The sequence below is a fragment of the Oryzias latipes genome, assembly GCF_053564925.1.
Source record: "Oryzias latipes strain Hd-rR chromosome 1 unlocalized genomic scaffold, Olatipes_Hd-rR_3.1 chr1_Y".
Lineage (NCBI taxonomy): Eukaryota > Metazoa > Chordata > Actinopteri > Beloniformes > Adrianichthyidae > Oryzias > Oryzias latipes.
The window spans coordinates 2,115,276-2,128,323 of record NW_027616335.1 but is presented as its reverse complement, the minus strand read 5'-3'; the positions used below and the strand labels follow the sequence as shown (position 1 = coordinate 2,128,323).

The following is a 13,048-nucleotide window of genomic DNA, read 5'->3' as shown; positions in this document are numbered from 1 at the left end:
AACTTAAGCTTAATAAACCAACTCAGATGTATTGGTTGTTGTGTTGCATTCTCTAAATTCCTTCTCGGTCCCGTCAGTGAACTCAGACTTTTGATGTGGAAGGAAGTTGTTCCAGCTTCCTTCCTTCTTTTTTATGTGTCTGCATATATCATATTTCCCTTCTTTTTTATTTTAGACTTTTTTATACCGAAAGAAAAAAAAGGTTTTCCTTTTAATTCAAGTAAAAACGTTCCTCTGGTTTTTATTAAAAGAAAACCTACCAATATCACATTGCAACCAGTTTCCATAGAATCTCATGTTTTTAATCCCAAATCTGGCTCAGTTTCGTCTTTATAATATATTTGTGAACATTAAATTGGCTTGGAGTTTCTTTTTTCTAAAGTTCCAGCTCAATTCTTTCTAATGAACAGCTGCTGCTGCACTAAACATATGGTTTAAGTTAACAGTCTTTGAAGCAGGAACAAGTGAATGTCTCTCATTTGTCCTCTACTTGATCTTCTGTGTTTTCATCAGCTTCTGTAAAACTGGCTCTAAAAGAAGGGATAGTAACATAATCCAGTCTGTTTCCTCCAGAACACCGCTCTAGATAAGGAGACTCTTCAGGTCAGCGCCCGCGGTTCCGAAGCTCCAAGTTCTCCTGAAGGAAATCCGCTTGATGCTCCTGTGTTGGTTCCGCCGGTGTTGTGCGCTGAAGTTTTAAAATCTCCAACCGAGACGGCTTCTCCTGACGACCCCACCTCCTTCACCTGCAACCCTCCCCCTGACATCCATCCTAATCAGCCTATCCCGTTTCCCGTTTCGTCTCTGCCTGAAGAGGAGTGGCACTCGTCTGTCCCAGCAGCTTCTGCTTCACCTTCAGAGGCCACGCCCTCCTCTCCAATTAAGCCTCTTTGTGTCACATCCCCTTCCCCCGTCTCACCCCTCCAACCGGCACTTTTCTTCCCACTCTCATCCCCAACCACTGAGGAGCCCCCCTCCATCCACCCGGCTCTATTCCCCTCTCCTCCTTCAACTCCACCCGCTGACCCTCCCTCCCCTGATCCCCTGCTGGACGACAAATATCTGGAAAGACTCTGACGATTTATCCAGAAGTCCCCGTCAGACTGGAAAACTACCACCGAGGGTAAACTGAGCCAGTGTGTCCACAGAGAAGAGGGGGCTGCTTTTATTTATTCTGAGTGAACAAAGGACGACAAATGAGCTTTTTCTGAGTGATTTGTCTTTTGAAGTGATAAGTTAAAGTTACACTGATGTGCTTTCCCCAGAGTCCCAGCTGTTTGCCTTTTTTTGTTAAATTATTCCCCGTAACCCTTGTGCCATCCTAGGCACTTTAACATTGGGAGTTGGGTCATCTAGACCCACTAGACAGTACTCTGAACCTTTTTCCTTCAATGATTTGTGATCTTCACTGGTGTCCATGGATTACATGAAATCTTTCCACCTTTATCCACCTTTGTCATGGTAGGGAGAACACGTCAATGTAAGGGGGGGGGGGGGGGGGTCATCTAAGATAGCACAAGGGTTAAAGAAGCCCTCATGGTGCTTATATCGCTTGTTCTAGTCAGAACTGGAGGCGCATCAAACGTGATGAGCAGCAAGTATTTTAATGCAAAATATCTGCACATTTAACTGATTTTTGTTGTTGCAATACTTGTAAAGGAAATCTTCACCTAATTTAAAAATTCTCATTCATGTCCTGATGCTGAAGCCAGTTTTTTTTTTTTAAGACATGTTTGCTGCTCGAGTGTTAATGACTTGATCTGTGAACATTGTGCTGCAGGACTTTTCTGCTGGACAGGTTTGCAGGTTTTGTCCATTTTATTCATTTAAAAATCAATATTTTTGAATGCACCTCCACCTTGCTACACACTGTATTTGAGCTGACCTCATTTTAAAGCTGAGCCTGTTTTTTTGTGTGGTTGAGCTTTCCTCTCTGCCTTTCTGTACACTGTAGATTCAGATTCTGATCCAAGCTGCAGCTTTGCTCCTTTGAGGACCTTACAACTAAAGCACAGGAATAACAGCATGACGCTTTTGAGGTCAACAGGAGAAACACCCCATATTGATCACTTAAAATGGCATTTACTTAAAGCTTAGCTTTGAAAAAACATTTAGAGGAAAATATTTTACCAGAACTTTATCCAGGTTTAAGCAGCTAAAATGTATCACTTACCCCTTTTTAGTTTTGTCATTGACTTTTCCGTTTTGGAGCTTTGTTCCATTTCAAATTACGAAAAAATATGTCAAGGAATGTTTTAAATGTCAAAAACTTCAGCAGGTTTTGTTTTTATTGCCTATTATTTTGGATCAGTTTGGAGAAAAATGCAATAAATGTGTCAGCAATCTGGGAGGATGCGTCTTTTTGTGTTTGACCACCAGAGGGTGCTGTGTAGGTGCAGGATTGCCACAGGAAAGACAAATTTCTAACATTTCAAGTTATAAAATGTATATTTTTTTAATTTTCAGAAAGTAAAGCACTCCAAAATAATTCCAAAAACAATTATAGTTGATAAAAGCGTTTCCCATACAAGTGGTGATTCAATCCACAGTGAAGCACAAACTTTCAAGACAGGAATGCTTCCCGACCATCAAAATATTTAGTATTTGGTGCTGGAACACATTTCAGTAAAACTCAATTCTGAAATCTGACAGCTGTAAGGAAGAACAAAAAACCCCACAAAGGCCTCCTATATAACTTTGGGTTTCCTAAGATCTTGTGAAAAAAAAAAAAAGACTCACATTTTAACAGACTTGATCCTCCGTGTTTGAAGAGTTAACATACTGAGCCACGCAAGGAAACAGATGCGACATTAAATATGGAGGACCACAGTTACAGATATATAAATGTATTTCCCCTCTTCACGTGTTTATCAAGTTTTTATTTTTCTTCACGAAAATTTCAGGTCTACCTACTGTGCCAAAACAAGGAAAAATGATGTTGAAGTGAATGATTAATATCTTTCCCCAACAAACACACCTACAGAAAAAAGATCACTCACCCAAAGAAGACAAAACAAATTTCAAAGGTTTGGATTATTAAAATTCACTAATTCCACACACATCCCTCATTTCTTATCTGGAGGAGATGAAAATAGACTTGCAGCTAAAAATAGATCTGTTTCGAACCCCCACCTAAAGATTTATATGAAATCTGATCTACAAAATATCGCAGTGTTGTTTAAAAATAGTTTAATTCTTGTACTACAACTGGACAGATCTTTGTTTCTTCTCATGTGGAGATACATTCAGGAGTTCAGAGCGCCGTCGATAAGAGGTCACTCTCAAAAACGACTTCATCATCTTCATCCTCCATCACTCTGTGCCATGCTTGGGCCTCAGTACCGGGTCTGGTACTCGTGATGCCACCTGTTGAAGTCGTTGTAGAAGAGAACGATGCTTCCGGACGCCATGCCTGTTATGATGCACCTGCATGAGGAGGAGGAGGAGCATCTCTGATCAAATGATCCTTTATCTACACATTTTAAAAACTGTTAAGGAAATTTGGCATCACAAAAAAGTAATGTTCTTTTAATTATATTTGAAAGAAAAAAAAACAAATACAGTGAAGACTTTCAACGTTTAAAAGTGAATAACTGTATATGTTCTCTCTATAAACAGGATTTTGTTCCTTCTTTGAAAACATTTCTTGCAATTCTTCACGAGTTTAACGCAGCTCAGAATTTGCTTGCACTTCTTTTCAGATACAATTTTATATTTTGTACAATTGAACTTACTTGAAAATTTTATACATAAACGTTTTAGTTTTTCTAACTTTTCTTTGAACTTGAGGAATTAAGTTTGTGACCCAACATATGTTATTTAAGGAAACAAATCGGTGACTTTTTTACTTAATCCTGTTTTTTTATTTCAAGTCAATTAAATTGAAAAGTTATTTAAAAAAAAGAGATTAATTACAAAAAGTAAGAGAAAAGCACAATTAAGTGACAAGAAGATTAAATAAAGACAGAAAAATAAGACTTTATGTTTGTAGATATCTAAAAGATGACGCTGGAATTGGGGGATGTGTCAAGGAGGGTGAGCTGGGGGAGTACAGGGAGGTGGTGCAGGACTTTGTGGAGTGGAGTTGTCAGAATAATCTACACTTGAACATTTCAAAAACAAAGGAGAGAACAAAGGACTGAACCGCCTGATCAGGAAACTGGTAATGTGGTGGGTTTGAGTCTGCAGAGGCTGCTGGTGGAGCTGAAGAAAACCCTGGAGAACACCAGTAACCCCGTTCACCCGGTGTTGTCTGCCTACGCTCACTGCCGAGCTCCACAGAGAGACACTGGAGGTCCTCCAGCAACAAGACTGACAAGTATAACACTGCTGGGAAAGGGGGGGCACAAGGGGGGACATTGCACCCTGGATGTCTACCTGCTATATTATTCTCTTTTTGTTGTTTTTATTGGGTCAATTGTTGGATTTGAACACTTTTTAGCCATTTTCAATGTCTGTCTTAATCTGTGTTAATAGATTCCCTTGGGATCAATAAAGTATCCATCCATCCATCCATCCATCCATCCGAAGTCTTATTATTTCCCCGCTGATTTCACAATCAAGCCACTTTCTGTTCCCCAACATTGACAAAAGCGTAACATAAACCCAAAATACTGGGGGACCAGATTAACCTGGCAAAAAAAAAAAAAAAGAAGAAGAAATCACAAGACCCACTATCTGTATTTTGTTCTTTTTAACAGGAGATCCTGCTGACCTTTATGGCGTTTCTGGATGTGAGTATTACCTTTGGTCGTGTGACATGGCCATGGAGCGGACGCCAGCATCACAGCCGGGGTAGCTGAAGAGCTGCTTCAGGTTGTAGACCTGCCAGACGCAAATGACGCCTCCATCTCCTCCTGTTAGCAAATACTGGCCATCCCGACTGAGAAGCATGGCCTGCAGGAGACGAGAGCATAGTTAGACGTCCATTTATGAATTCAAATTGCAGAAAAACTTCTAGAAGAAAAATCCGGATTTTTTCACTCCCTTGCACTTCCAGTCCCGATGATGGGGCTTATTTATGTCTTTCATTAAAGCGAAGGCCTCACTTCAAAGTTGCGCGATCAGACAAAATATCCCTCAATCTGTACAGGCCCGGCTCCTCAACAAAGACGGCTCCCCACCGTGAAGCTCTGAGATTTACTCGTCTCATCTGCTTTTCCTTCAAACTGCAGGAGCTGAACGGCCCCCTCAGGAATCAGATATTCACAAATCAAGTCACGACTTGGAGTCTATTAGGGGCACAGCGCAAACTGCAAGCTGAGACCAAAACAGTCGGGAGCATCAATCAACGAGCGGGCCGAGCCGATGAAATGACGAGGCAAAATGGAGGCTCTAAAGGCAGCAAATTACGCTAAAAGCCTTTGTCGTTTGGGCTTTTATGACGGCTCCGTCTTCCCTTCTGCGGCGATGCAGAAGAGGATTCAGAATTCAGAGGCATGTGGGTCGAATCAGGCTGGTGTTAAAGTTCAAGCAGGGACAAGTCCTTTGCAGGGACACAATTTATGACAGAAAACCGTTTTAAAGCTCACAGATGAGGCCTGCAGGCGCTACAGGAGACGTGGAGGATCAGGATCCTCTCATCTGGGAGGATCTTCTGCACATCTTTCAGAAACAAGGTTTAGACAATCTGGAATAGGAATTTTTAAGTTGATTCATCAATGGTTTTTGACATCCCTGTGTGTCGGGATGAGAAGGTTTCTAGCAGCAGTATCAACATGTACTCATTGTGGATTGGGATGTTTGGAGCTTTTCCTTTCTGGGACACAAACTTTCACCTCAAGTTCAAAGGAGAAAAGTGGGATTTTAAATCAAAAAAGGAAAACAGTTTCTTACAGCATCAAAAGAAATCTACATTTCTATCTGAACCAGAGTTCTCATCCAGCTTTCAAAAGTTGAAAGATGAGCAGAGTATTGTAGCAGTGTTTAATGTGCTGCGAGCGCTCCAACAGAGTCCGTGACCTGACTGCATCGCAGCAGGAGGCCGGAGCGCTGGCAGACCTGTCAGCCCGGCCAGGTAGGAGGCTGCAGACAGACACTATAAATCAATGTTCAGCCGCTGGGCGGTCGGACGAGAAGGCCGGGCCGCTCTGTAGGGGCTAAGATGGCGGCCTGGGCTCAGATGACTGCAAAAATGAGTCCAGCAGAAACACATGCGCTCCTAAGGCCCATATTTTCTACTTCTTTCAGGGAACGGAGGGTGGATTTGGGGGCTGGAGAAGGTAAAAGGTTTAATTTATGGTGCTGTTAATACCCCTGTTACACTGCCACAGGCGGGCGGTGGAAAAAAACAGCTGCACTGTGAGACTTGAAAGACTGTAATCCATTCAACATGGCCTCCGTTAGTCCGCCATGCCCGCTGCCAGCCCCTCATCTAACCTCTGACTCTGGACCCCTATAAAGTCACACTGCATATATTTTTACTCCGTTTCTGCAGGCCAGGACAAACACTTATTGATCTTTGAGTCGAACTGTGCCAACAATCTATCAAGATGGATTCAGGAAGAAGACCACGAGGGCGGAGCCAGTTGAGAGTCTGACGCTGAGCCGATGATTCCAGCTTTCCAAGCTCCATAATCGAAGGAAACTCAGAGGAAGCTGCCGAGCGAATCTTAAAACCACAGCTGGTGTAGTTTAAAAACATAACTCCAAACTGAACACCCACTGCTTTTCCAGAGCTGCTACCCCCCCCTGAGAGTTTCTGTGTATTTGTTGGGTCAGACTGGGCGGGTTAGGAGCCGGGAGAAAGAGGTTTTTAATAGTAAACAGGCAAGTGGCGGTCTGTCAGAGCCGGATTACTTTCCCAAGCTCAGGCGGAAACAGAGGGCCTGAAAGCAAAGGCGGTAGCGGCTATCTTATGTCGCTTTGGCCACCAGGGAGGAAATCTGGGCAGCGGAGGAATGGGCCGTCCTGCGCTGGAGGGTAGTTAATGATGCCGGCGTCCAGGGCTGACCACTCCTGTGGAATGTTCTCCACCGTCGCCGCAATCCGACCTGACAACAGCGCCCCGGATCAAAAGACACATTTCCTCTGGTGGATGCGGGTGAAAAAAAAAAGAGATGTAGAGGCCTCGGTTTTTCCCGAGGCGCGCTGACCTTCACCTCGCTCACAAACAAGCCTTTAATCAGCGCAAGGGCTCTCTGCACAGATGTGGTGCAGACATACATGTGCGAGCGCGCTCTCCCGTATACATCTTGGTGCAGGATCGGACGTTTCCTCACCTTGATGCTGTCCTCCACCTCCATGTGGGCCAGCAGTTTGCCGTTGACGCTGAACAAACAGAACTGCCCCTTCTCGTAGTAAACCACGCAGTGACCCTCGCTGGAGGACTGGATGAGTCGGGGCTGCAGGCAGCTGTCCGGCCCTTCCAGGGTCCGCAGCAGGTCCCCATTCATGGAATGGATCAGACAAGGACCCTCTAAAACACAGACGAGTTCATTTCGTTCACATTCATCTGTTGGTTTGGGAGCAGTGTTGTGTCGTTCTGATTTATTAACAGGGTCATTTTAGAATCAACAGATATTTCAAACATAAATTGCCATGTTTTATTTATTAACCTCAGTAATGCTCATTGGTCCAAACAGACATTAAACTACTTCTGCTCCAAAATACCTTTATTTAGCTTCTGCATGAAAGCAAAAACATTAGGAAATTTTATTTTTATCTAGCTGGAAATACATTTAGGTATCAAGGGGTTAAAATAGTAAAAGGAACGGCCAAAGAAGTTCAAAGATGACTACTCTAAAGATTAATTTGGATTTAAAGGTATTGATTTTTTTTTAACAAAACCCTTCTTGTTAAAAAAAGAAGTTAATTAACCACTGACAATTTGAAAACCTGAGAGCAGGAAGCAGAAAAAATTTGCAAACATGTATCAACACTCTAAAGCACATATGAATTTTCTCAAATTTAGATTTAAAGTTAACTTTAAGTCAAGCAAAATCCATTTTGTGGTCCAAAGAGAAATTACAGGAATTATTCTGTTACCCTTAGTTTGTAAATTATTGCACAATAGAATTAAACATTTGTTTCATGCAACTTATCAATATTCGTGAGAGCAGCTTTAGTCAGATGCTGCCACGCCTTAAACTAAAGACTTAGTTATGTGCAAAAAATGATTTTATTTTGACCAATAATATATTCAAGAAATGATGATTTGATTTTTAATAAAAGCCTCTTTCGGGTGTTTGCGTTAGGTTTGACTGCATTGGAAAGGCGTCTTACCTTTGCAGCCACTGATGACCAGACCCAACTCTGCACAGACGCTGGCACAGGTCACCTCACAGTCGTGGCCCGTCAGGATGGCCCTTGGCGTGGTAAATGCTGCGAGAAAACGTACACAAGCTCAGCTCAAACTCCTTTAGCCACTAGAGGGAGCAAGAGCTACAGAGCTTCTCCACAGATGATTGAATGAATGCAATTCTACTGAAAGGACCGCAATGGAAATGTTTTTTACAAAAAGTTGCTGTGATTGAAACTTAGTTCTTAGTAAACTCTTGTCTAAACTTGAAGTGAACTTTTTCAGAAGTTGTCGCCATAAGCTCCTTTCCCTGTCAACGATGACGGCCTCACTGGATCCAGATGTTTGTGCGTTGGAGAGCCAGACGAGCAGAAAGCTGGAGGGAATGGGATTAAACTTTCTGTCCAAGTCCTGAAATGAGTGTGATTTTCTTTGGGTTGGAGCTGTCAGGGTGAGCCGCAAACATAAAAACTGCTGTTATTTCTCCTTCTTGTCTACTCGGCCTGTGCGAGAGCCAACACACACATAAGCATGCTCATGCACAAAGATGCGGCTTGTTTGCAGCATCATTACTGCGAAACATTTAACAGCAGACGTGTTAGTTTGCCTTGGACGACTGCAGAGGGGTAGTTATCATGACTGCAGCAGCCAATTTAAAGTGGGTTTGTTGTCAAATTCCTCGCAGTGAAACCATATTTTTTGAGATTTACTGTACTAGCTTAAAACGTTTTGATCATTACTGTCTCTAATTAAATAATGCAACATGAAATCGGATCCAGGTTGACTAATAAAGACTACAGTAAACTCTAATTAGATTTAGCAACCCAGTTCACCGAACTCTTTTTAAAAATGAAGATCGTAAAGACGGCTACTCGTCAATGGAATGAAATCCACATTTGCAAGAAAAATGTACTTTTTACATCATTAACTTTCCAGAGAACATTTGCCACTACATGATGTCATTTATTGATGATATTTCTGTTTATTAATATATAAATCAAGGCGTTCAAATATGGCTGCCTGTTTTAGCTACTTTCTTGGTTTAATTTCTAACTACACACGCGATGTTAGACTAGAGACAGTTAAGGTAACTCAAGTTCACAAACAGTATAAACTCAGTTTTACCTCTGAATTTGAGCACAGCTAATAACTAGAGGTTTTGAAACAGCCTCATAATCAGGACTTTGCTTTATTGTGCTGAGAAGCGAATTTCCCCTCCCGAATACAGTAAATAAAAACCCATTTTGATTCAAAAGAGTCCCTTAACGTGTGTGAAATGTGAAATGGTGCAGTGTCTCCATAGGTGCTGGTCTGCACAATAGTTTCTTTTGCATTTATGTGTGTGTGTGTCCACAAACCGTCTAGTTCAGGAGGATCGACTCAGAGGCCGAACGATCACGAAATTAAGTCCACAGTCGGCTTAAGAACAGGACCTCAGAGGAGGAGTTTTAACCCCAAATGGTTCCAGGTGTTGATAGAAAATCTACTGACACTAACTTTGACTATTTTGTTTGTTACAAATTCCACCACAGTGGCAGAATTCAAGCCACATAAAAAGCATGCATGATTTGCCAGCAGATGGCAGCAGTGCCTGTAAAATCCATCAGTGTGACATTCACGCAAATATCAGATCCAACTTTGTGTGAAGCCCATGAAGAGGGTGGAAATGCGAGGAGACGAGAAAGTGCAAGAAGATCACGTGAGTGCTCTGACTGAACTGTGTGTGTTTGGTGTTGGAGTTTAAAAGTGGGTTTATGGTTTCAGGTTTGCTGAAGTGCTTTGGGTCTGACGTTGCATCACCTTCATCAGAACAACAGCTGTAATGTCTCACCAACACATGTTTAGAAAAACAACTGGATGATAGGATTTAGATTAGAATATTTCTGTAAAAAGCAATTAGTTTTACTTACTGTCACTTCGGTGAATGATTATTATTTTAAATAAATCCAAATGATCAGAAACAAGTCTATTCAAACAAATGCTGTAAGTTTGAGTTCAGTTTATTCATCTATTCTTTTCGGTTGTAAACCAAGGTGGCTTATTAACCAAATTGCAGTGTGTCATAAATTTGATTCCTTTTGTAATGGATTACTTAATGACACGTACGCCAATCTAAGACGTCCAAATTAGCACCAAGGAGGCCGAGCTCTGACTAATGTGTGTTCAAAGCTTTGATCGTGGCTAATGCCATATATTATGGTAAGGAAAGGGAGAGGCCCACGACATTTTTCACTTTTATCGACCAGAGTGACCTTGTGGCCCCTTGGATGGTGGTGAGCTTTCATGTGGCGGCCGTCGACCCCCAGCATCACATTTAGCGTTTCTAAGTGGCCCTCACTTTCACTCGCCCCGATTCTCATGCGCAGCCTGATGCAGAACCGCGTGATATCTGGCACTAGCACACACACACACGTATAGAGTATTGGGAGCTGCTCATGGTGTAACGGCACTGAGAAATCCAATCGGTATGCAGGAGGCCCGGTCTGGTCAAATGAAACTAGGTTACTTTACAGAGAGAGGCCGTAAATCACACAGTCACGACTGTCAGGACAAGAGAAGTGCGCGTGTGCTGGGAGAATCCTCCTCCGGCCGTGCAGACGCGTGTGCACTCACTGCCTGGCGTTTCTCCGATGCTGCAGAGCTTTCCGTTCCAGTACCACAGCAGCAAGGTGGCATCTCTGGAGCCTGACAGGATGTAGCAGTCTCCACCAATGTATGACTCGGAGCGGGCAAGGCAGGTCACCACGTCCCGATGGCCAAACACAATCTGAGTTAGTTTTCCTGCAAAATAAAATACAAAAGAAGAGATTTTACACAGCAGCTCTACAAATAGTGCCTGATCTGAAAGGGAAGAGGTTATTTTATTTTTATCCTTTTTGTCGATCACCTCCGTTTGGCAAATTGATCTCCACAAGTCCTCCTGTGAGTTCTCAAAAAGGAATAATGACGCTTGAGGCGTGTGTGTTCGTGCACAGGGTGCTCCTTATGTATATGTAAAGAGGCTAATTGCTGTCAGATTTTAGAAGCGCAGCTCCTCTTGTGTAGCTGTCCAATACTCATTACTCTCCTCAAAGTGTGACCTCGGCAGTCAAATGCCGGATAGTCTGCAGCACACGACATTTTCTCTCTGGCTGTCAGAATCCCCGTCCGCTGGATAATGAAGTTAAAACGATGAAGACGCTGGACTCCACTCCTCCGAGAACAAAGACATCAAAGATGTGAAATGTTTGACGTTTTTATAAACAGTGAAAATAAGTAATGGTGGCTGCTAAGATAATGGCTACCATGCAGCTCATATTAAACGCTCACACACGTGCACCAACACAGATCACACCTGCCCTTGTGTGTATGTGCCATAAGACGCGTCTGGATTTTGCAGACGTGTACCAATCAAGTTGTGTAATTGATTAAAAAAAAAAAAAAAAATCACTCCGTTCTTTAACCTGGGGGGAATTAGGGGATCCGGGAGGCAGCTGTTGAGCGTGCGTGATTAAACCATGTTCGTGTTCCAGTTGCACACTCTGGTGGCAGCAGCACAATAGAGCCATCTCTATGCTCCTGTTCTTCCCTTCCTCCCTCCTCCAGAGAAAACAGAGAGGGCCTGGCCTGCAGAAATTGAATTGGAGTCTGTTGAATAGATGCATGTAGTATTTCAAATGGGAATTGGGAGGCTGGGGGGGGCCGTGCCGAGAAAATGAAGCTTCAGACAGTTTCATTTAGGACCCCTGACCTGATGGCATTTTTGTTCGTGAGTGTGTGTTTATGTGTACACTTGAATGGATGTGTGTGCAACAGAAAACCAGAGGTGCTCTACTAAAAAAAAGGACAGGTAGATCTTTTTCTTTTTTGTAGAGTTGGGAGAGAATTCCTGCAGGGATTTGAGAACCAGAAGGACCAAGAAAACCATAAAAATGAATTTTGTCGGGATCAAACACATGAATCCTGCATGTAACAGTTAAAAATTGTCACCGGAGTGTCGAGCTGTTAAAAATAATTTTTGAGCAGCAGCTGATTACTGAAGAGGAGGTTACAAAAGACTTGACTTCTGCTTCCACATTGGAATACAGGTCTTAGCTATAACACTGCATTGGTGCATTAATCACATAAAGCACAAAGTCACACATTGTCTTTAGTTAAAACCATTCTAAATGCATCAATAATAAATAGCCTAAGTTGTTTTAAAAATATTGAAGCTGAAACAAAATCTAAAACAATTTTAACAAATGTAATTCAAATGGTGTAAAATAGTAAAAGGGTTTAATAGTCAACATTTAACTCCTGCTGTAGTAAATTAGGATTCCAATTGCAATATAGGTATGTAAATTAGAAAAAGAAAGAAAAGTCCCATCCGATCATCTACTGAGCTATTTTATAAGTGGTCCCAATAGTCTTTCAATCAAGTCAAAATAAAAAACCTGTATCATTTTCTATGAAAGATTCTGCAGAGTTGCAGTAGTTTATTAGAAATTTGCATCACTGGTACAAAGCAACCCCACCACCCCTTCCCCTCTCTGTTACGGAGCAGATATGTCCTCCGTCTTCACAAAACTGCCACAAGAACATGTTAAAAACACAGAAAACACAATTTTTATTGGAGTTTTTCTTTAAAAAGTTGTTAAAGTCACTTCACTGAGAAAATACATCTTCAAAAACTAAATGGGTTTTTAGAAAGGGTAGATCCATCTTCTAATCTAGAGATGTGTTTTGGTAGAATTACTCCACAGGATATGAGGATGCCGTTTTAGGTAACTTGTTTCATTAAATGTTAATTACAAGGATGGAAAGACATCCGCTATTAAGAGAAAGACT

At 42.1% G+C, this 13,048-nt stretch overlaps 2 protein-coding genes across 7 annotated transcripts in view; one reads left to right on the top strand and one right to left on the bottom strand.

Annotated features, from left to right (window-relative positions):
• dclk2a (doublecortin-like kinase 2a) overlaps positions 1–2,348 on the top strand; it is a 31,914-nt gene extending 29,566 nt beyond the window's left edge. For 3 of the 4 annotated variants that reach the window (XM_078943357.1, XM_078943359.1, XM_078943358.1), the window contains one exon: positions 574–2,348. In XM_078943357.1, the coding sequence (XP_078799483.1) occupies positions 574–1,077 (504 nt within the window). In that variant the 3' untranslated portion in view covers positions 1,078–2,348. Of the gene's footprint in view, positions 1–559 lie in introns of all 4 variants that reach the window. The other variant, XM_078943360.1, reaches the window with a different exon arrangement.
• Positions 2,349–2,429: 81 nt separating this feature from the next.
• The window catches only part of LOC101175296 (lipopolysaccharide-responsive and beige-like anchor protein), a 174,521-nt gene continuing 163,902 nt past the window's right edge, over positions 2,430–13,048 (bottom strand). For all 3 annotated transcript variants that reach the window (XM_078943356.1, XM_023957677.2, XM_023957676.2), the window contains 5 exons: positions 10,853–11,020; positions 8,224–8,322; positions 7,221–7,417; positions 4,745–4,896; positions 2,430–3,426 (listed from right to left, as the gene is read on the bottom strand). In XM_078943356.1, the coding sequence (XP_078799482.1) occupies positions 3,336–3,426; positions 4,745–4,896; positions 7,221–7,417; positions 8,224–8,322; positions 10,853–11,020 (707 nt within the window). In that variant the 3' untranslated portion in view covers positions 2,430–3,335. The remainder of the gene's footprint in view (positions 3,427–4,744; positions 4,897–7,220; positions 7,418–8,223; positions 8,323–10,852; positions 11,021–13,048) is intronic.